This window comes from Athene noctua, chromosome 27 (assembly GCF_965140245.1).
Source record: "Athene noctua chromosome 27, bAthNoc1.hap1.1, whole genome shotgun sequence".
Lineage (NCBI taxonomy): Eukaryota > Metazoa > Chordata > Aves > Strigiformes > Strigidae > Athene > Athene noctua.
In genome coordinates, this window is record NC_134063.1 from 4109816 (window position 1) to 4133027 (window position 23212).

The following is a 23212-nucleotide window of genomic DNA, read 5'->3' on the forward strand; positions in this document are numbered from 1 at the left end:
TTTTTTTTTTTTTTTTTGTCAGATCTTGAACGTATTTGATGGCGAGAGAGGTTTGAACTTCCCTCACGGAGCTTTGCCCTGGCGCGTTTCCCTGCGAGCGGAGCCCCGAGTCCCTCCGGTTCTGCACGTTTCGGCGAAGGGCCGCGAGCTCGAGGCTCCGCTCCGCCGGCCCCGATGCTGTAGACAACCCTTGTGCACCTCGTATGAGTATTATTTCTAAAAAAGCTGAAAAATCAAGCGGTGTTGCTTTCCTGGGGGTGGGAAATAGCCATCGAAAACTGACAAGATGAGTTTGCACTCCTAAAGAAAAATGTAAGTACTTCAACTTCTAGATAATTTTTAATTGTATTTCTGCCTAGAGCTGAGGTATTAAATACCTTGTCACTTGAGGATTTTAAAAGTTGTGTTGGGAAATGAATTCTTCACTCAGCTGTAAGAAATTCAGCTGGCCCAAGACTAACTTCAAGATTAAAAAAAAAAAAAATCATGTTTGTAATACGTTACAGGATTGTTTGTCCTGAATTTTAAACTTTTTGTTAAATTTGTGGAACTATGGAGGAATTTTCTAGAAAAAGTGAAATAAAGTAAGATGGAAAAGTAAAACTTCAAGTGTTTTTTTTGTTTGTTGTGTTGCTTTTCCAGGGGCAGCACTAAGGATTTCCCAAACCTGTTTTGTGTTGGGAATACAGGGGCAGGGGAGGAGCAGCAGAGGGGAAGGAAACACACCTGACTGCCCCCATCTCCACTAATATGGTGCAGTTTTAGGTCAGGTGGGGGCCCTGGGGTTTGAACTTTCCCTGCTGCTCCCAGAACAGGTGGGGATTTGTCCCAAGCCCAAAGGTTGAGGCCAGGAGCTTAATTCCCCTCCCCAGGGCTGGATTTTGTACCCCCCCCGTCCCCTCGCTGGGGGCTGCTGCAGCTCCCCCACGGTCAGGCGAAGGACCCTGACCCAGCGCAGAGCTGAGCCTTAGTTTGCAGAAATTACTGAAGCATGACGACACCAAACTGCAGCGGGTATTTATTAGACATTCCTCCGAACCGCACACTCAGCAGTGGTTACAACAGTGCGTTACCCCACCGGGCATGTGCAAGTGGAATTTCCCTGAGCCCAGAGCAGGTGCCAAGTTTTAGGTTTAAGCCCTGCCTAAGGTACCTGGTCCAGGTCCCGTTCCTGCCCCCACAGTGCTGTAGGGGTGACCCATCCCCATCGTTTCACAGCGCAGCTGCCTCCAGCTCCACCTGCGTTCAGGTCGTGATTTCTAGTTCAGAATAAACCATTTTACAAGTGATCCTTCATCTGCTGCGGGGAGCAGCCGTCCCTCCAGGCACTGGGCAGACTGGAACGAGCTTTGCAGAACCAGTGAGAAGAAACTCAGGAGCTACCAGTAGCAGGTGCTTCCCCCCAGGCTGGGAGAAGGCGACCCCAGGTGTCCCTCGGTCGGTGAACTGGGGCGAGGGGCCTCCAGGGGTCGATCACGGACCTTCCGTAGGAGCCACCCCTGAGCTCAGGGTTCCCAGCACCATCTCCTCCTCGCTGCAGGAGCGGCTACAAGGCCTGCCCCCCCCCCTCCAGTTCTGCCCCTTTCAGGAGGTGCCGACCAGCGTTTCTAGGACTAAACTACAGCCCTTGGCACTAGGCCTTTGCCTGCAACACTCCAGAGCACAGGCCGGGTATGTTATTTTAACAGTTTATGGCTTCATTATACCTCAAGATAAATCAGACTCAAAAATATTGCACAGACAAACCCAGTAAACATGAGGTTCTACATCCCCACTGAGCCAGTGTGTGCAGCCACACGGCCTTCACCACCCGACAGAAGAGTTTGTGGGTAAAGAGATGTAAAATAATTCAGATATCAGCAGCATGCAGTTAAACGTGCATCAGGGGGAGGGAAGTACACTGCTATAAAAAGAAATCTGCCTTTCTCCCTCAGCAGGAAAACTGCAGTTCCTGATTGTTTTACATTCAGCTCAGGAAAAAAAAAAAAAAAAAAAAGAACCAACTTTGGTTAAAACATAACAGGGATTTAAGGTAAATGTTGGTATTGCCCTTATAAAAATGGGCAAAGCAGAGATATTTGGGGATACCTCAGCACTGAACACAGACAGGAACACACCAGGCACGGACACGCTCACCACACTGCGGCACGAGGGCCGGACGCGGGTCAGGAGGGCTGTGGGACCGGGGCTGCCTTTATTCCAACAGGAGCCACGGGAGGGGAATCAGGTTTCCTTCAGCCCGAGGGCCCCGCGCTACTGCCGAGCAGCAGGGGCCGAGGGCGCCTCCACCTCCGCGTAGAACTGGGCGATTTGGGCTTTGTACTTCTGGGCCACCGCTGGTCGCTTCAGCTTCATGGTGGGGCCTGTGGGCAAAACCCAGCACGGTTTTAGGGGCGACGGTACCATCTGGAGACAGGAGGCGGTAGGGGAGTGAAACAAGCCTGAATAAAGCTTCAGGGCACATGAGCAGATGTTGGTTTCTAAATTGCTCTTTGTGATTAATAAAGTCTCCCCTTCCTTCCCCTGTGACGAGACACAGCGCAGCTGTCCCGTGAGTCTTTCTGCCAGGAATTCACCCCACCCTCCCCAAAACTGCTGCACTGAGGAAGGGCCCTAGGGAGCTCCGGGGGGGGTGTTATTTGCAAAATACCCAGGGAAGAGGGGAGGGGGTGAGCCCAGCGGCCCCACCCACCACTCACCAAGCTCTCCCCCGAAGACAGAGAAGTCCTTCTCCAGAAGGACCCACTTCTGGACTTTCTGGGCATTCGAGACCGCTCCCTCGTTGACTGCTGCAATTCCCTTCTGGATGGCCGCGTAGACGGCCTTGTCTTTGCTGCTGACGATTTCAGAGACTTTGGTGGCTTTGCTGCCCAGTTTCTGACAGTATTCAACAGCTTCTGGAGCCAGGTCATCCAAGGGCTCGCCCGTTTCTCCGTCCGACTTGCACTGCAAGGCACAGCCCAAGGGTTCCCCTCACAGCCAGGAGCCTCACAGGAGCCGCCCCATCTCCCTCCCTGCCCCAGTGCCAATTAATCAACCCAACAACCAATTAATCAACCGCTGCAATTTGCATACACCTGATGCAAACCACCGCTTCAAATGCAAACTCATTGAGGCAAAATGCAAACGAAACTCCTTCAGCTCTCTGCCTGCTCCACAGCCCTGTCAGCACCAGGGAGCAGGCAGGGTTCAGAGCTCACCTCCCCGACTCCTCCCGCGCTATCCCAAGTCAATCCCCTTTTTCTGGGCTGCAGTTTACTTCCCTACATCCCACTGCAGCGTAACAGCCTGTGGGAAGTCAACACATACAGCACCCAACTGAGAGAAGCGCAGCATCAACCCCCCGGGCCTGGCTCGGAGGATCTTGAAGGAGGGCGAGGTCATCAGCCTCAACCTCGCTAATGAGCAATTAACACCATCCCCAAAACCCACCACCAGCGAGGGCTCCTGAGCATCAGCCCTGGCCACCACAGAGGCCTCACTGTGCCGTTTAAAACCAGCACCTTGAATCACTGACAGCTCGTTACTGTCCAGGCTGCTTCAGGAAATACTAAAAAATGGATAAGAAAAGCAGCAGGGTTTCTTTTTTCAGTCTCACTTTTAGGTCTTTTACTTCTGTTTTCTGCCCTGTGTGGTACAGAGAGAAACAACTGCCCAGCAGAACCCGACAGCCTGACCAAGCAGTGATGCTCATTTCTCTGTAGTTACAACTGCTGTTTGCAACTCAGCTACAAGTCACACTCCACGCTGCCTCCCGTCTCTAGAAGACGATGTAAAAACGTGTAACAATTACCCTTCTCCCTGGAATCAAACACATTCAGCAACGCAGATGGATTCCCACCCTCTTTTCTATTACCTTTAGCGTTAGAAGCATAGCAAGGAATTTTTCTTTGTCTCCAACCAACATGGCATTGCTGATGAGGGGAAGAGCATCTTTTACAGCATCCTCGATGGGAACGGGAGGAATGTTCTCACCTCCTGCAGTGATGATGAGCTCTGGAAAAGAGTCAAACCTTGATTAAGGCTTAGAGCTTTTCCCCCTTTCTTCACATCTGAAATAACTTGATAGCTCCTTTGTGTCCACCCGATCAAAGAGAGTGTCTGTGCCCCGGCACCCAGCAGAGGCAGCAAACCAGGAGGACCCTGGTCAGACCAGGAGAGAGGACATGGAGGCCTGCACACACACACACAGCGCTGCAAAAGCTGCTTTAACACTCCAGGGGGGTTTGTTTGCAGTTTGGGAACACAGGGTGCCGCGTACAAGCGCCTTTGTACCCGGCCACAGTCACCTGAGGCTCCAAGGTGTGGAAGTTGGTAGCCAGGTGCTCAGAAAGTGAAGTAAATCTGCTGAGGCAGAGCAGAGTTTTTGAAGCTGGGCAGTGTTGACACAGAGCAGAGCCTTTCTTGGCTGCCTTTCATAGATTTCCTAAGGCAGCTCTTTTGTGTGACCATTTATCTCTTTGTGAGGACTGGTCTTGCATGAAATTGGATTTTGTTTGGGGTTGGTCAACACGGCGTCCCAAGACCTGCGTTGCTACAAGCCGTTTTCACAACTGTGTTAAGCTGCTGCTCTCCCTTACAGGTTAAGTAGCAAAGCTTGATGAAATGGGGGGGGGGGGAGCTGGCAGTACACACAGCTGGACCCAGACACGTCTGGCACCCAAAACCCAAGCCAACAAAGCACTAACTACTGCTGCTGGAATCGGAATTCCACCCCAAACACATGCTGGTTTCAGAGGTCAGCCCTCTCCTTCTGTCACACACTTTGTCACATGCTCAGCAACAGGACACGCTGCAGCCATATTCATATTAAAATCTTCAAAAGTATTTAAATATTCTTTTGTGCAACCACATAACCAGCAGGGTCTGAACACACTGTATCATAGTACTGACAAACTCAGGGGGTGCATTACCTTTAATTCTGCCAGTGATGTAGAGGAATCCATCTTTATCGTGCTTGCCAAGGTCACCTGAATGCAGCCAGCCATCTTCATCGATTGCCTCTTTGGTTTTTTCTTCCATGTTCAAGTAGCCCATGAAGATGTGCCTTCCTGAGAAGCAGATCTCCCCGTTGCCATCTCCATCTGGCTTATGAATCAGTGTCTGGCAGCCTGTGAGGGCCTTTCCGCAGCTTTAAGAGAACACACACCCATGGCATTTAAAACAATATTTTAAAAAAATAAATCAATAGCTGAGCAGAATGAGATTATAACAGTGCCCTCTCAAGCTAAAGTGTTTGAACAAAGCCAGGCGGCTTTTTGTTACAACTCCGTCAGCAAGAAACTTGTAAACTTAAAAGGCATCTGCTTATGTAAGGGGAACTACAGAAAAAGTCGTTATTGCAGAGAGATCAGTGCTCACACACCTGGTGTTTTCCACCCATTGTTCTTAAACACCTGAGCTTTGTATTAGAAGATTAATGTCCCTGGCAGCAAACTTTTACTGCTGGTGGTGTTCACAGCACAGACTGAACCCACAGGGACTGAACAAGCCATTCAGGACAACAGCCTTACTGCATCTATTAATTTGACCTTAAAGCAAACTGTGGGCTAGAGTTACTAATTTTTCCTTCTCCCCATGAATCCTTTGCTTCTTCCTCAGTTCCTACAGATGTAGGCCAAGTTAAATTTAAAGTAACACGGCTGCTGCCCTTTGGCAGATCTCTTCATCTGCAGGATGTGACCAAAGGAACTGGCTCCCTAGTGACTTTTTACTGGCAGCAAAACTCGGGGGACGTGCCGGACACAGGAGAAACCTCCCAGCCAGTGCTCTGCTCAGAAAGGTGTTTACCTGGTCAGCTTGAACGCATGAGGTAGAGAGATTGTGTGAGGCCCAGAGCTCTCGCTCATGCCGTACAGCTCAAGCACAGGAATGTTCAGACTTAAAAAAAATTCCAGCGTCTCCCTCATAATGGGAGCAGCCCCCGTGTAGCACTTGGTGCACCGGTCCAGCCCAATGGCCTTTCGCACTTTCTTGTACACCAAGTGCCTGGCTAAGTGGAAATTCATCGGGACTTCAGAATACCTGTAGGAGAAAAATGGTTACAAGAGCTCAGTCACCAAGTAGAACTTCCTCCCCTTCCTCCTTTAACTTCAGTCTATTTTACTTTATTCAGTAAAAAAAAAATAATTATTCCCCCCCCCCAGCCCTTGCTGCTCACCCTCTGGTACAAGCACTACATTTGGCTTTTACCGTCCCAAGTCTGGCCTGTTACACAGGATCTAATTCCTGATCTGCCAGTAAAGTTCTCCTAATATCTGTAACACCCCTTAAGTGTAGCTCATCATTACCCGTTCATCCGCTTCAGGTTTGTCTGCAGCCCAACCCCCTTGGCCCATGACGCCACTTTTCTTCTGAGTGTTGATGATTTTGCCCCTATGGATTTCATTTTTTCTTCCATTTTCTCCCAGACACGAGGAACTCCCAAAAAAGCAGTTGGTCTCACTTCCCGCAGGGTGTCTACCAAAGTGCCCTGAGCAAAAGCAGAATTTAATACAGCTTTTAGAAGTGCTGCACTGCAGACTTCAGGTCAGCACCGGTCGCTAGCAGAAGCTCTGGACTTTGCCATCAATTTTGAGGAATTGCTCAGTGTCAGCTGCTGTGCCACCACGAGAAAAGAACCCCAGGAGCATTCAGAGGCTACAGTGGTTTTGAGCAGACGGCAAGGGCTGATGTTTTCAGTGCCAGCACTGACACAGCGCCAAGAGAAGAATCATTCTCAGGACACGGATTTAATGGTGGTGGCATTTTGCAATGTGGACAGAGCAAATACAAAGCTGTTGCTCAACCCAGCTGTCGGGGCAGAGAACTGGTGTCAGGTGAGACACTGAGAAGGTCCAAGCTGTGAAGTGTTCAGTCAGCATATCCCAGCTCACAACAGTCAGAAGGCAAAGGTCAGAGTGGCTGTACTTGTCCAACCAACAGACCCTTACAGCAGTTGGTCACTCTACAAATAAACCAAGTTAGCAACAGCTTTCAGAATCAGGAGATAAGTCAGCCACATTTGTTTTAAAGCACCCTCCCCAGCTACAAGCAGGTGGATGGCTGTAGGAATTTTAATTATGTTTTTACCTTTAATGCATCTGGCTGAGCAAAGAAAACTTGAACACCAAACGTCATTGCCGACCAAATATCTGACATCTGGGCTGCAATATGGCTGAGGGGCAGGTAGCTGACCACCAGTTCCTGCTTTTCTTTAGCATCTTTCAGCATTATGAAACGCCCCGCCGCCGCCGCCGTCCACGTCAGCTGTAACAAGATCCCACATCAGTATTTAGCAACGGCTCTCCCGAGCAGGCACCACGCAGCACACACAGCCCAGAGCGAGCCGACAGCCTCCTGCGACCCTGACATCAGGCACGCTCTCCAGCAGATCTCTGCCCTCCCTCAGCACCCACCTAAGGTCAGGGTTCTTGCAGTGAGCAGCTGTACAGGAAGATACTTACGTTGTCGTGACTGAGCATTGCTCCCTTGGGCTGCCCAGTTGTCCCCGAGGTATATATCAGTGTACAGCACTGGTTGGGCTTCTGCGACTCAACAATTTCACGGAGCTGAGTATCTGGAACATCTTTGCCAAGGGCCATGAACTCGCTCCACTGGATTTAGAAGAGAAGAGCTCAATCACTTTGTAGCCTGTCATTGACGTGCAAAATTAAACCCTTTGCTACACATGAAGGAAACGGTCTCTTACATCCAAACCTCTGGCAGAATGTGGAAATGCAGAATACACTGTCAGCCCTACAGTGTTTTTTTGGCTGCCACAAGAGGCATGGCAAGAAGCAGGAAAGGAGACAGATCCGCCCTGAGGAAGCTCACTAGCTCGGCAGGAACTCTAGTTTTGACTGGGAGTGCTGAGCTGGAGGAACGGTGGGACCTGAGGCTGCCTTGCAGAGGTCGGTACGCTAACACCCTCCCTTACAACATGGATTATCAAGGTTTGAACAGCAGCAGACATCTACTGCTTCAGCGAGGCAAGCAATCCCTCACTAAAACCAACACAAGCTCATGTGATGACAGTCCCCTGGAAGGTGATGGTGGCTGGCAAGCCATCAGCTAAACTCAGCCAGAATCCACAAGCCCTTAAGTTGCCCAGTACTTACGGAGTACAGATTTGGTCTCTTCTCTTTCAGCTCTTCCCCATACTGGACAATAGCTTTCAGATGAGGTAGTTTATGCTGAATCTGTGTTAAGAAGGGAGATTTGTGAGAAGGAGCAAATCCTGCTTGTCCCTTTTGAGCCTAAGTAACCCAGCACTTAACATGCTCATGCTACTTGCTATTCTGAGTAAAGCTGAGACTCTCATCTGTGTTTATGAAAGGGAACAGGGAAACCTCACTAGAGACAGTAATCATTTGGACTGAGACGCTGCCAGCCAACCTAGGGGATGCTCAATTGTTTGTTTTGGCTTCTCAAATTTGAAGTTCAAGGCTTTGCTAAGCTGGAGAACCACCATTTAACCTCTCGTGAGATTTAGCACTAGTGATTACTCATCTGGCTTGAACAGGGAGCACACTGAGTAGGCTCCAACAGTTCACCTCTGCTTTCAGATCCAGCATTTTCCCCAGGTATTACGCTTCCACAATATTTACCCTCCCCACATCTGTCAGTAGGATGCTGTAGCCTCCAGTCATTTAAAAAAATATACTTACTTCTAAGATTTTCTGCAGCTGTTTATGGTTTTCCACAACCAGAACGTTGGCACTACAGCTCTCTGCTACATAACAGCAGGCCTCAGGAGAGTTGGTAGTGTAGATACCAACAGCAAATCCACTACAAAAGAAAAGGAAAAAAAACAAAACAGAAGAGTAAAACACAGAATCAGAGGATAAGCAGAGTTGCTGGCAAAATTCAGACCATTTCAAACTTTAACAGAGGAAAACCTTTAGGAAGAATATCCCATAAAACAGCAAGAAGTGGAGGGCTTATTTCCAAGAGCAAAGGCTCTGTTCTGGGGCGTGGGACGTGTCAGAATGATGTAAAGGACCAAACTGTCTCAGGTGGAAGGCGGTTATCAAAATCCAGCATTGTGATTCTCTGGCATTTCCCATCATATCTTTCATCACAGTGTCAGTAAGCATGCTTTGGGATTAACCTACTGTTCATCTTATTTCGAGATAAGCACTTGGCTAAATAATTTAATTTTTGTCTCATTAATTCATAATGAGGAGCATTTAGGTTCTAGCTATCTTCACTAAATTCAAACATAAGCAGTTGGTATTGTTGGTTTTTTGGTGGGTTTTTTTCTTGGGTTTTTTTTCATCAAAAACTGCTTCTCGCATGAATACTGAAATTACTACCTGAATGCTGAAGCAAAACGCATGTCAAGAGACAACACTCGTTCTTACCCTGCAAGGATAGCTCCAATGTCAGCAATAAACCACTCTGCAGCATTAAATCCCAAGATGCACACTCCATGGAAACGCTGGAGTCCCAGCTGTAAACAAGACATGAGATTACAGCAATCTTGCTTTTCCTTTGAAGAATGCTTAAGAGTTAATTTACAGATCTCTGCTGTTAGCACAACATCAAGGGAAAAGTTCATGCTATTATATAAGGTAATTCACATTGAAAAGCTTCCCAAGACCTAATATGAAATCAGTTAAGTTTTGGATCAGACACTGTCCCACTTTATCAGTAAACAGGAAAAAAAGGATTTGCTTAGGTCTGCTCTGGGTAGGACCAGCTCACTGGCACTGTTCTAAAACTGCAATCCAGGTATTTATCAGTTCCCTTTGGGCTGGAAATGAGAAGGTAAGAGGTTAAACACCTTCTGAGATATTGCGTACAGGTTAGATACGTCAGACATTAATAATGACATGAGCAACAAGCTCCAGTTGTAATAATGACAGTCAGAGGCACTTCGCTATGAAATTCCAGCTGTTGAAGTCCCAGTCTTTAAATCTCCTTCAGCCATTCTCTGGTTTTGTCCCAGAGTAGAAGTATGTAGACTGGAAGATCCCACCATAGGAGTAAAAAGAGTGGCCTTAATTTCAAGAAGCACGACTTCATCATGAGAACAGTAAGGACATGTAATGCTGGTTTCTCTCTGTGCCTTAACTCCCAACAGTACAGGCAAAAGGCTCAGTCAGTTTGGACACAAGTGTGATTCATTCAAGTTTTTTCTTAGAAAGATTAAAAATTCCATGCTTTCCAAGGGGCGTGGTCCAGGTTTGCTGTTTATCTCTAACACCTCTCTTTAAACATTTCCTTGCACACTTGTTTTTTAGTTGAATGCAGAAGCAACTGGCAAGAAATTCAAACGAAAGTACTGTGGTAATTACCAAGCTGCTTATTGTGTGTTCAGGTATTTCCCTGCCACTTTAAACCTCACCTACACCCAGAGAATTTGCAGGTTTCAGATACAGCTGACTACAGCCATTTCAGCAGTTAAACTGACTGAATAGGAGGAGAATTCAACAAAAGCTTACCTTCAGAAAGCTTTTTGCTGCTTTCCAGCACTCATCATAGTACATCTTATATGTTAGTTTTATCCACTGGCCACCCTTCTTGGATGCAAGGGCATAATAATCACCATATTTACTAGCAGCTTCCTGGAAGAGCTCATGAACGGTCTTTGGTGCCTCACTGCCTATGCCCTGCTCATCCATCCTCAGCCTGACTTCTCCATCTCGTCGTGTGGTCCACACGCTGGAGGGAGGAGGTGAAGAGGCTGGTTTGAAAGAAAAGTGTTCAACATCTTATATTTAGAAACAGAAATATAAATACAAGTATCAAACATATCAAAGCAAATGCTAATATAACCCCTCTCACCCCCCTTTCTGACCTTTTGTTCTTGGCAAGTTTGCTGTACAACTCCCAGTATTGTAATCCAGAACTAATAGATGAAGCCCTTAAAGCACTGTCAAAATTTTGTTAAAACATTTCCCACTTACATCCCCCTCTAATCTGCTCTGCTGCCCTAAAGCACTTCAACTGGTAAGGTGGCAGCTTCCCATAACAATCATACACACCGTGCCACTGTGCTTGTTTTCTTTTTTCTTTTTTTTTTTTTTTTTTTTTTTAAGGAGGACTGAAAGTAGTACATTATTACCTGGTAGATAAGCAGGTAATTAGGTGGTGACACTATTTATTTTACTCCCTGAAGCACATCTGTGCTTTAAAGTCAAAGTTCAAGAGGCTTCTGGACAGACCAACCTGCAATTTGAGTTTCTTCTTCCATTGTTACGGTTTGCTAAATTCCTCTCTCATTTCAGTAATAATTTTATGCACACTACTGTAACTAAAAAGTCTTTTTACTTACCTCGGAAACCAGGCGTGTCTGTCTGACATCCCTCTGCCTTAGCACCTGCAGCTGTCTCAGTGCCGTGGACCTCAACAGTTCTGCAAAGCAAAAGCAGTTAGTCTTGAGTAGGCTTTAGCCTGCTGGCGGAAGAACACTGTCAGCATCCTTGCCCCTTCACTTAATTATATTAGTCCTTGGATGTCAAAGTGGTTCTGGATGTTCTGCAGGTGTCTATACTAATTTTACTAGCCTGCATGGCTATGGCAACAAAAGATGTCCCTCCCGGAGAATGCGCAAGCTTTGCCTGCACTGCTTTTAAACAGGTGGATGTTGTCCTCATTACAGCTATCATTTCAGACGAGCTGCAGAAGAATCCATAAACACGTCATCCAGAAAACAGCGCTAATTTAATACCAGAGGTCTGCTCTAGGTGCCTGAAACAAAGAGTCTACAGCAGGGAGGAGGAGGGCAGGATGGGTCACGGGGATCTGGTGCTTACCTCCTGTCTGCATTGTTTGAGTCTAACGGGAGGGGGGGCCCAGTAGCCTCTCTCCTAGGCCATGCAGCAAGCCCCCTGGCTAGTCACCCTGTGGGGAAATCCACGGAGATTTCCTGAAAAGGCCAGGCCAGCTGAGAAGCAGGAAATTGATTTAACAAGAAATCTTGTTCTTAGGTATTCCTAATAAAGCTAGTGCATCAGGCTCCCCCCAGCTGGTTGGGATGAAAACAGGCACATCTCCCGTGTACTTCAGCCATGCTCCTCCCCAGGAACTTGGCCCGCAGCACCAGCTGGAAGTTGCCCCTTTCAGCCTTGCAAGATGTGGTGAAACGCCACCTGCCCACCGCTGTACGACAGTGTTCTTCCTTCATCCCTTTCCAGGACAAGCTTTCTCATTAAGTGATGAAGAAAAGAATAATCAAGCCCATGTCCCACGTCAAACCACAAGTTGGAAGCCAGACCCTGTGAGATCTGGTGTTGGAGTTCCCGTGCTCTGCTCCCTAGAAGGACATCCCACCCCCCAACCTCCAGGCAGGTGACGTTTGTTCCCTACCCTGGGCAACACCCCACTGGGACCATCAGCATAGCACTAAGGTCCAAGTTTTAGACGACTCAAGATTATATTCTAGAAAGCCAAAATTTCCATCTTGCCTTGTGGAATCATCCTCCCAGGGCCCTTTGCTGCAGGCCATCACGAAGGTGTGTGTTTCTTCACACCAGTGCTGTTTACTCTTCCCTGTGACAATGTTTGAGGCAAGGTTTCCCTCCAACACCCACTCCTGGGTCTCCCAGGAGGCGTCTCCCAGGAGGCCTGCATGCTCTGACCTCACAAAGACCCCAACCCTCTGCAGGGGCAGCTCTGGGGCAAAAAGAAGCCACAACATCTCTGCCTGTCCTCCTCAGACCACACAGGCAGGAGCTCCTCAGGTCCTCGGCAAACTCCTCAGCCTAATCTAAGCAGGTTCCCATCCAGCCCCACATTTTCTTCCCTTTCTACCAGACCCAAAAGTCAGCATGAGGCACTATATGAATTTCAGAGTGAGGGGTAAATCTCTGTTTTAGATTTTTTCTGAATTTCTAGGGGATAGTCAACAATTATTGCTTCAGGCATATGATAAGGTTTAAGGCACAGAGATGATTTGACACAGCTACTCCCACGTACTGTCCAAAAGCAGAACTGCCCCTCCTAACCAGTCTGCAAGCCAGAAACCAGAGGGAAGTAAATAACTTTTTTTTCTTTATTTCCCCAAAGGATTACGAGATGTTCCCAACTATGTGTTTCCTCCTCATCGAGAACATTTTTCAGCCCAAATTAATCCTCAGTTGCAATAGTTCTGCATCATTTCCCCACTAGCTTTTAGGATCAAAGCATGCAAATGACCCAGTGATATAAGCAAAAAAAAACCAAAAAAAACCCCAGCTTTTTCCCTTACAGTGAATCATCTTTTTCTCCCCCTTACTACATGCAATTTAAATGCAGCCTGAAAAAAATTACGGTAAGAGTTTTTTGTCAGCTATATCCCATTACACGGCAGTGAGATACAGGCCCTGAACTAGTGATCTGTTCTTTAGTAAGAGGCTGCTTAGATTTACAGAGAGACTAACAGGAGTTTGATAAAAATCAGCAAAGGCACTGCACACAAGCGATCACCTACAGAGGCAGCCTCTCTGTTTGCAGTACAGCAACACTTCACAGATAATGTAGTACTTGCCAGGTATTCTAAGTATTTGATCAGTGCCCTCCTAATTACATAGAATTAGCAATTATGCAAAGTTCCTTTGTAAGAGGTGATCTTTCCAGCTACACAGAATATTCTGCCATTCTTGTGCTTTAAATTAAATACACACTACTTTGAGCTCCATACTCTGTGTAGTAGCTGTGTGCAGCAAATTTAATGCTGTTCCTCTTCTTTTGAGAGAGCAAGACTAGATTCACCTTTTGGATTTTGGAATTAGTAACAAATGTTTGAAAGTTCTTCCAAAAAAAAAATTATCGTAATTAATCTAAGTAAACATGATAGAATACAAACTATACCCTATGTATACGACAGAGAAAAATCAAAGCTTAAATGAGACAAACCCAGTTGAAGAGCTGAGCAGTACATCATCCAGTGACACCTCACAGTTCCCTTGAGGATCTGAAGTAAAATAAGCCGTGGGGACTGGTTCTGCAAGTGCCATACGTGCATCTGACTCACACAGCATTGTCCCTGTAAAAACAGGTTTTAAAAATTAAAATACAATCAAACGCTATGGTAAAATCAGCTTCCATTGATGTAGCTATCCGAGCAAGGCAAGCTCCAAAGCAGGCACGACTCGAGACTGCTGGTTTTGCATGAAACAGGGTGAATTCTCACAGCAGACGCAGCGCGCTCCGCATCACTCCCGGTTCATTGGGAAAACCTGATCAGCTGTAAACGATACATCCACTCCCGCATTCGAAAACAAGCGTGACAATTACAGCTTTGACAGAGCACCGTGAGCTTAACAATTTAAATTTTACACTCCCTTTGCCCCAAATGTTCCCACTCAGACCCCCCCAAACCCGCCACGGCAGGGCTCTGGGTCCAGCCTTACAGCGCATCGCCTTTGTGCCGCCTCTCCTCCCGCAGCCGCTCCGGACCGGCGCCGAAGATGAAGTGTAATATCCTTTATTTTTAAACTAGCGCCCAGGAGACAGATCTGGCATCTTATGTCATGTGCTGCCTGCCTCGCAATTGGAAGCGGCTCCTCACCCCACACCGCCGCCTCTTAAGGAAGCTCTGGCTCCATGTCTGCCCGCCAGCCTCCAGCACACCGGGATTTGGGGTCCCTCTTGGGGGACACAGCCCCGGGACACCCCAGAGATTTAACCTGTTCTCATCAAAATCACAACGGCTGCAAAAGCGCTGTTTTCGGTGGTCCCTCCACCGCTTTCAGGACTTTGTCTTTAGGGGATTTCGTCACCTAAACGAAGTGTTGATTTTATTTAACATTTACATTCGTCAAAAGCCTTTGATGCTTATGACTTGACAGGCTGAGCTTTAATTGTTTCAGGGGATTTCTAACTGAATGGAGATGAATCTCATTATCCTTGATCTTTTTAAAAAGTGAGATTTTAGCAAGCTGTTTTGTTACCTGCATCAGACAGACGCAATTTAAAGCTGGCAACGTGAGGAGCATGTTTGTCTGAATGACGACAGACAGGAGGAAAAGGAAAGAGCCCTTTATCTAACGAATCCCACACAGCCGAGCTGCAGCCTTCTGCCTCTGACGGGTGGGGAAAGCCACGGCCACAATTCACAGCAGGCAGACCTGCCTCCAGCCCAGGAAAGCACATCCCCCCCCTTCTGCTTACTCATCTACGGAACGACACGTTGCTGCTCACGCCACGCTCTGCTACGGGCTACACTTCACAGCGAAAAAAAAAAAAAATTAAAAAAAAAATAGTTTAATTCACAAGCAGCTGAGAAACGGATGTCTCCAAAAATCCCATCTCTGACGCTCAAAGATAACTGGCAGATGTCACCCAACACCCCCTTCTAGGCTAAAACACCAGAGCAGTTTATTCTTTTTTTTTTTTTTTTTTTTTAATAAGACAGCTGTGAGGAAAGGGGAGTTACCTCTACAGAGCAGCCACCCAGACCTGTGAAACCTGGGTTTAGTTCCCTCCCCAGCCTGGAGGGACTCAAACCCACATCTAGAAGAGCATGCCGGTTACCAGACTGCATCGCGCCCGCTGGAGGTGCCACCACCACCTCTTCTGGCTCAAGGACAGTCCCAGGCACGAGACGAGGAGTGGACTGTGGCTGTCAACAGGCCTGACCCCCTTTCACAATACTGTACCCACATTCCTTCCCGGTGCCCCAGAACAAGGGGTTCAAGGCTCCCCTGCATCCTGCAGGAGACATTTGCTCTCTGCGCTAATTACAGCATTTCTCCCACCATCTGCTCTTTAATGCAGCCAGAAAGTTTCGAGAGAAAGGGTGGGGTGTCCTTGTGCCAGTTATCTCACAGCACAGCCCGGCAAGTCTTGGGTAGCGGAGGCTGGCTGCAAACACGCTGGGCAAAGCAAGGCAGAGGTGTCACCTCCCGACAGGCGTTTCGGCGGGTAGGCTGAGGGTTTCTGCGTCACCCCCCAGTCACTCGAGAGGAAAAAAAGCTCCAGCGTGGAGACCATGACCGCATTCTGCCCTCGCTGCACACACACTGTCCACCGAGTCACCCTGTAGGGGACAGACCCCTGACACAGCGTCTCCTGATGAGGGGTGTTTGGTTCCCAAGTGAGGGCACAAGGATCGGGGGCACAGAAGTCCAGGGAGACGCAGCAGGACATCACTGTCACCAGCACATGCAGGGACAAGGGTTCTTAAGGAGAATCGAGATGTTAAGGCCACACGGTCCTCAACACCAGGAGGGCAGCACACCCCCCCTGTAGGTACAGCACACCCCCCGTAGGTACAGCCCCATGCCAGGTACACTTGCACCAGGAGACTGAAAGCTGAAGTGCAACCTGGTTGTGCAAGTTTCCTTGGGAACACAGGCCATGTGTAACCATATATAACAAATTTAGGTTAGAAATTTGCCAATATATATACTCTCACTAGCTCTAAGCACTGCAGCTAGCCCCTTCCTTCTCTGACGCTTCGTTACAAACAGCTACTGCACAAGCCACTGGAAAACACACACATGCCCCAGAGCCAGGCTTAACTCTTGCGGTAGCTCACTGGGGTGAACGGGATCACAAATTACCCTCTCCTGCCCCACACTGTTTCCAGATGAGTTAACACACTGTGGATGCACCACAGATGTTCAGGAACACGAAGAACACACACCCAAATAAAAACCTGCTGAAAGAAACCTCCCTTTCAATTAAGCAGTGTGACAGCTTAAGTCATTTAAATACAAAGCATCTTCTGCTTTGAGGGAGTGCTGCGTTCTAGAAGAACTAGAAGTTGGTGAACGATTTCATTGAAACGGCTGCAGAGCTTCACTGACAAAACAAAACAGAAGTTTGACTATGTGCAAACTTGTGATAGTCAACAGGACAGGAGTGAAGGTTTCATTTATATTAGGCTCTGAACACACCTTTACTTAGAACACACATAGAGCTTCAAAAGCATCAGATCAAATTCAAATTACTGCATATGTTCATCAGTCATCTTGACATTTTCCAGCACAGCCCACTTCGCTTCCTGTCACCGATTTCTTTTCTTTTTTACTGGTAAATGCACCACGTCTGATCCGGTCCAATTTCCACTGTGCTGATGAGTTTTACGAGATTACCACATTATCTCACTGCCTTGCCACATCTCCTCCAAAAGTGAAATTTGTCCTTTCTGTTACTTTCTTTAAAGATTTATTAAGCAAGGAAGCAGAAGCTGAGCAACCAACTCTTCCTCTTTTCGATAAATACATTTAAAAAAAAAAAAAAGTCAGCAATAAAAACCTCCTAAGCACTGAAGGTTACCACTGGCCACGGGTCAGCGTACGGCTGGGAAATGATCTGATAAAACACCAGGAAAAATAACCCCAACCCTCTACAAGCACGGTACCACACCAGAGATCTTGAATGACGACTGCAGACAGACGTTTGACTCCACCACCGCGCCTTCAGAGCTGAAGCTGGCTCGAACAAAACCGCCCACAGAACCCCGCTCCGTCAGGCAGAGCCGGGGCTGCCCGCCCCGAGCAGGGCACCGGCGTGGGCCGACACCCCGGGCCGGAGGCACCGCGCGGCTCCTCAGCCACCGCTTCACTCCTTATTCTAAATTTTAAGCCGGTTGCTTCTCCAGGACACCGGGATATTTGAGGTGAATTCCCCAGCGAAGTGACTCACCGGGAGGCTGTTCTGAGTTCCTCTTTCCTAAAATATTTGCTTCACTACACCAGCTGCGCTCATTTGCCTGCGAGCGGGAAAATCCCCTCACGCAGAGCCAGAGAAGCTCAGGGAGATGTTTCCACAGACGCCTCACCCGCGCTCCTGCCAGCTGCCACACCGAGATTTCCTCTCGCCGGCGGTCGGTACCGGAGCGACCCCGAACGCTCCCGTCACCTCCCGGTGATCCCGGACTGCCCCGGGGCGGGGCGGTGACACCTACCCCCGGGGCAGAGATGGGCCTTCTCCTGGGGGCTGCCTGGCCCCAAACGGACCGTTTTATTTAAGCCAAAAACTCATTTCGGCTGCGTGGGCCACGATGCGCCCCACTGGGGAAAGAGAGGTTGCCAAAAAAAGATTAATTTTACAGCGGAAAGAGTTCCCGCGCCGCGAGGAGACGGTGAAGCGAAACACACACATACACACACACACATACACACACACACACATACACACATACATACATACACACATACATACATACACACATACACACGTCGCTGCCCCACGCGCGCTCTGGGCCGCGCACGCGCAGTTACCTCAGGAGCCGGCGGGCGGGCGCGCGCGCGCTCTCTCCTCCTGCCACGCCCCCCGGCCGCGCGCCGCCACGCTGGGCCCTTTAGAGCCCTCGGGGGGGGGCGGAGCCACCGCCCAGAATGAGCGGGGCGCTCCCCCTTCCGCCCCGCCCACCCGCCCGCGCTCGAAAGCCATTGGACAAGACGGCTGTCGGAAGGCGGAGAGGCCACACCCATCGCCCCGCCTCCCCTCCCGCGGCCCGGGTCACTCGCGGTCGTTGCCCCCGCCGGGCCCCGCCGCCGAGCGCGGAGCGGCGCGGCCCCGGGCGGAGCGGCGCGGCCCCGGCGGGCAGAGCTCAGCCCCCGCGGGGCGGTGGGAGAGGCGTGAGGGGCCTCACGGTGCCGCCGACAGCGGTGGGCGCCCAGAAATGGAGGCACGAGCGAGTGGAAGAGAAGCAGAGCTGAGGGGAAGCTGCTACAAGTGTTCTTGAAATTGCTAATGTACAGGGACATGTAAAGTAGGACATTTAGTTTTAATGTTAGACATCACTTGTGTTTTACTAGCTTTTATTTTTCCTGTATTTTACTGTAATGTGTATAATTTCATTTATACTTCTTCCTAACTACCCTCTGCAGTCATTACCCACTTTGACATGTTTTGAAACCTTTAACTCCTTGCCTAGTAAAGATAAGACAGACCTTGGACAGTCTGAAAAACTCCCTGAGTACATCCCTAAGAGCAGGAACCTAAGGAAAACAAGTGCCTAAGACGCCGCCAGTGTCAAGAGAAGTGACTGAAACCTGATCTAAACTTGGAACAAACAGGAGCTGAAGGACGGATGAAGTAACTCTGTGACCAGAGATAGACACGAGAGACCTAAAGTTCACTGAGGGACAGTGTGAGAAAGGCTGTGGGGACCCCTAAGGAGGGGAGAAGACCCTCACTCTATTTTTACGACGCATGCTCAAACCATGTAAATTAATTCTGAGAACCCATTAGCATGACTGCCTTTTCTAAGAAATCCGATGCCTATATATGCTTTTTCTGTATATTAGTCAGAGAGTTTTGTCAGTAGGTGTGGCACTTGTGGTAGAGCAACCCCCAGAGCTTGCCCAACGCTGCGAATAAAGAATCCCTGCAGAACAGCCATACTCAGTCCTGACTGGAGTGAAGCTCTTTGTTTCAGAGCGATGGCTGGTGGCCGCTGAGGTGCTGCCAGCCACGGCCAAACCAGCCCCGCGCTGTGGTGTTTTGATTCCCCCCAGCGAAGGAACCGGGCTGGATCTGTGCGAACGGCGTCACAGCCACGAACGTCGAGCTGTCCTGGCTCTGGTGCCAGCTCCGCCGTCTTCTGCCCTCCCTAGGTCTTCCGTATTTAAACTGAAGTCCAAAAGCACGCTTCTTAATTTATTTTTTTTAAAGGTTATGGTCAGACAGATCATCCAGCTGTTCTGAGTCATTTCTAGCTGATAAAGTTGCAGAAAAGCCAGTATTTTGTTTATACTGTTAGCAAAACAGCTGTATCTGTTGAATTATTGCTGCTATTTTGCTAGTGCAGACCAAGAATTCCTAAACACTGGGGTTTTTCCTGCAAATTCTTCTCTCCCTCCCTGCATCGCCCAGAGATATTCCCCACTTGCACAGGGTAGGGAGGGTATGGTCCACGCCATTTAGCTGATGAGCAAACCAAAGCAATATGTCATGAGAGAAGCTCTTGCCAGAAGGTCAGGGCCACAGATGGAGCAGCAGCAGGTCCAGAGGACAGAACAGCGCCGAGGATATTGCAGCTGCCGAACAGCAACAGCACAGTGAGCCAGTGAGTGCCAAGTGGGCCCCAGGAGCCCTGCACCCGCCGTCTGCAGGCCCAGGCACCCAGGAGTTCGTGCTTTGTCAGCTCTTTGCCATCTCTCGCAGTCTGAGCCTTCCCTGGCAGCTCTGCTGCACTCCCCTCCCCGTCCCAGCCATCTCACCTCCTCTCTGCAGCCTGTCCAAATCCCTCGCGTGGCTCCGTTTCGATTCAGATGGCAAATTTATTCTGCAGAGCAAGGATACAAACAACATCAGAAGGTTGGTGAGATCTGTGAACTTAGCAGACTGCTAACCCTCTGAACTCCAGTCATGCCTTGGTCACCTGCTGTGCTGACAAGGGGCACGTCGCTCTCAGTGAACCAAGAAAAGGTTCAGTGGCACAGCCCAAAGGTTAACTGAAGTATCAGGAGTAGCCAGTTCTATTTTTGGCGATGCCCTGAGCCAACAAATTACCCTGGCCAAGCTGCTTTTTTGTGCTCCCAGCGTCCTTGTCTATCAAACGGAGGTTGCATCACTGCCAAGGTAGATGCCACGGTGTCTGCAAAACTCCCATAGGTTCTGGGACCAAAGGGGACCTTGTTACTGGTGAAGGACCAGATAAGAGCAAAGATAAGTGCAGGTGGTCCTCAGGCAACTCTGCCACAGGCAGGAGAGGGACCGTTCTCACTACCTGCAGGAGATCAGCTTTTACCTTGGCGTAGCGACAAGAACCGTTATTGCCGATTGGTGATAGCCCAGCCCAGCCCTTCATAAGCAAACAGAGTAGTTAAGCTTAAACTAGAAAATGCAGCAGAGTGACTGCACCCTTTGTCAAGTATCACCTTTGCTGGCTCTATATTTACTAGCAATTAACTCGAGTGGAGTCCCAGGGTTCTCATTTTCCAAGGCACCAAGAGCAAGGTGGCCCCAGCCACTCCAGTAAATATTAACACAGTACAGAATCGCTCGCCTGGGGTGAATTTTAGCAATGGCTGGCTAGGCCAGGGAAGACTGGAAAGTCTTTGCAGGTATCAGTTGTTCCAATCACAGGCTCATGAGAGATTGTACTGAATTTTCATGCCGTGAAAATTATAAACAGCATGAGTTAGGTATACGGGCTGGGGGGGGGGAAGAAAAAAAAGCATTAAATACATGTTTTAGTCATGCATTTGTTGGCTACAGAGAGGAGAGGCAAGGGAAGAAAAGTATAATAGTATCTACTGTCTGCATGGACATTTTCAGACTCTGGGACTTCAAAGGGCAGTTTCTCATCTGATGCCAATCAACGCAGCTCTGCAGAAGCCGCCGTGTCCTGTGGTGTGCTTCCCGCTGAGATCAGCATCCAGAGCCAAGCTCTGTATTTGACAGTAAGGGAGAACATAAGCCAGCAGAGTGCCTCGGTGTTCGCCTCCGTAAAGCAGACCTAACAATTGAAATGCATTGCCTAAATGATCAGCCCACGTTAGAGTGTTAATGCAGGTTATCCAAATAAAATAGTCGAATACTAGCATAAAGTTTATGCTAATTTTAGTCTGACACAGGTTTGAAGAACTGTCATGTCTGCTGCCCTTAGAAAGTCACAAAGTGTCAGAGCTGGGGAAGAGTTCTTGGATACAGTCTGACTGTGGCCCAAGCTTCCAGAAGATACCAGGCAAATACAGAGTATTCACAGAATCCCAGAATCATCTGAGTTGGAAAAGCCCTTGAAGCTCCTCCAGTCCAACCATGACCCTCACCCTGACCGTTCTCAGCTCCACCAGATCCCTCAGCGCTGGCTCAGCCCGACTCTTCAAACCCCCCAGGGATCCCAGGGACTCCCCCCCTGCCCTGGGCAGCCCATTCCAACGCCCAACAGCCCCTTCTGCACAGAAATCCTTCCTCAGAGCCAGCCTGACCCTGCCCTGGGCAGCTTGAGGCCATTCCCTCGGGGCCTGGCGCTGGGGCCTTGGCTCCAGAGACTCATCCCCCCTCTCTGCCCCCTCCTGGCAGGGAGTTGCAGAGGGCCAGGAGGTCTCCCCTCAGCCTCCTCTTCTCCAGACTGAACCCCCCCAGTTCCCCCAGCCGCTCCCCAGCAGACCTGTGCTCCAGACCCTGCCCCAGCTCCGTTGCCCTTCTCTGGCCACGCTCGAGTCATTCAATGGCCTTTTTGGGGTGAGGGGCCCAAAACTGAACCCGCTCATCGAGGGGCGGCCTCCCCAGTGCTGAGCCCAGGGCTCAGATCCCTTCCCTGTCCCTGAACCTTCTCCCCTGAAGATGCCTTTCCATTACAGAGTGACTCTTATAACAATAACAGTTTCACGTTACCTTTAAATTGTGCTTGTGACACAAGACTGTGAGAGAGGGGGAGATGGCTGCAGGTTAAGCAGCCTCGAGCTCTATTGCTAACACAGGCCAAGGGAAGACCGAAAACTCCACAGAACCTGTTTTGTTCCTGTTGTTAAATTTTATGGTGAGGATACCCAGATATTGCAGCAGGTTGAAAATGCAGATAAATGCATGATTTCCATTAACCTCCAGTTAACAGTCTGCTTGGATCACCTACAGGAAGACAGCAGCATCTTGGTTGTCTGTGCCTGGGATGTCACAGCTTGTTGATTGCTGTCATATGTCGCCTTTTACTGAGTTGGACACACTCAAAAGACATGTAGATGTGGCACTTAGGGACATGGTTTAGCGGTGGACTTGGTAGTGTTAGCTTAACTGTTGGCCTCGATGATCTTAAGGGTCTTTTCCAACCTAAATTATTCTGTGATGCCTTCACGTTTCTATCCTGCCTTGACATTTGCAGGTATTTAACATGCTGCAGCAGAAGACTAAGGTGGAGGAAGATGCCATCAAGGACAGAGGTGTCCCTCACAAGAGCAGAGCAGTCAGATAAGTGCCTTGACAAGGCCCACGATAAATGCAGATTAGGGCCACGGTACTTTAGGCTTGTGTATGTCAAATCATGAAACTGTGGTTAGAAATGCTGGTGTACAGACAGCACATCTCTTCCTGACAGGGGTTAGTTTGTCAAGTGAGACACAGATTAGCTGCTGCTGAGAGCTATGTTCTTCTTCATCTTGGCCACAGGTTTCCTGTGCCCTACAGAACATCACGCCACTTTCTGGTGAAACAGAAGACATTCCATTTACAAGTTCTTTCCTACCTCAAGCAAAGAATCTTCTTTTCATACAGCTGTGGATACCTCTTCATACAGCTGTGGACACCTTTCCTACCTCAAGCAAAGAATCATCATACAGCTGTGGACACAGAGTGGAAAGTTTCTTCTTCAGCTTAATCATCCCTCATATGGAACAAGTCATATCTG

The 23212-nt window shown here is 48.9% G+C and overlaps 1 protein-coding gene across 3 annotated transcripts; it reads right to left on the bottom strand.

The window, feature by feature from the left end:
- Window positions 1-1003: 1003 nt before the first annotated feature.
- Window positions 1004-18187, bottom strand: ACSBG2 (acyl-CoA synthetase bubblegum family member 2). Of its 3 annotated transcripts, none has more exons than XM_074928128.1 (15): window positions 18138-18187; window positions 13822-13951; window positions 11261-11340; window positions 10428-10669; window positions 9345-9433; window positions 8649-8769; window positions 8100-8180; window positions 7446-7595; window positions 7072-7248; window positions 6291-6472; window positions 5791-6024; window positions 4914-5131; window positions 3857-3996; window positions 2700-2946; window positions 1004-2363 (listed from the first exon to the last, which is right to left on the bottom strand). In XM_074928128.1, the coding sequence occupies exons 2-15, from the start codon at window positions 13944-13946 to the stop codon at window positions 2254-2256; spliced, it is 2196 nt and encodes a 731-aa protein (XP_074784229.1). In that variant the 5' UTR covers window positions 13947-13951; window positions 18138-18187; the 3' UTR covers window positions 1004-2253. The 3 variants fall into 3 exon arrangements, with proteins under 3 accessions (XP_074784229.1, XP_074784230.1, XP_074784228.1); XM_074928129.1 differs by lacking the exon at window positions 18138-18187 and adding an exon at window positions 17281-17453; XM_074928127.1 differs by lacking the exon at window positions 18138-18187 and adding an exon at window positions 14319-14447.
- Between the last annotated feature and the right edge of the window lie 5025 nt (window positions 18188-23212).

Bases quoted from the DNA above. Each gene is read 5' to 3' on its own strand.
- ACSBG2 (XM_074928127.1), bottom strand. The intron at 10,670-11,260 runs GTAAGTAAAAAG...CTTTCAAACCAG, and splicing joins AGACACGCCTGGTTTCCGAG to CCTCTTCACCTCCTCCCTCC. The intron at 5,132-5,790 runs GTAAACACCTTT...GTTCTCTTAAAG, and splicing joins CATGCGTTCAAGCTGACCAG to CTGCGGAAAGGCCCTCACAG.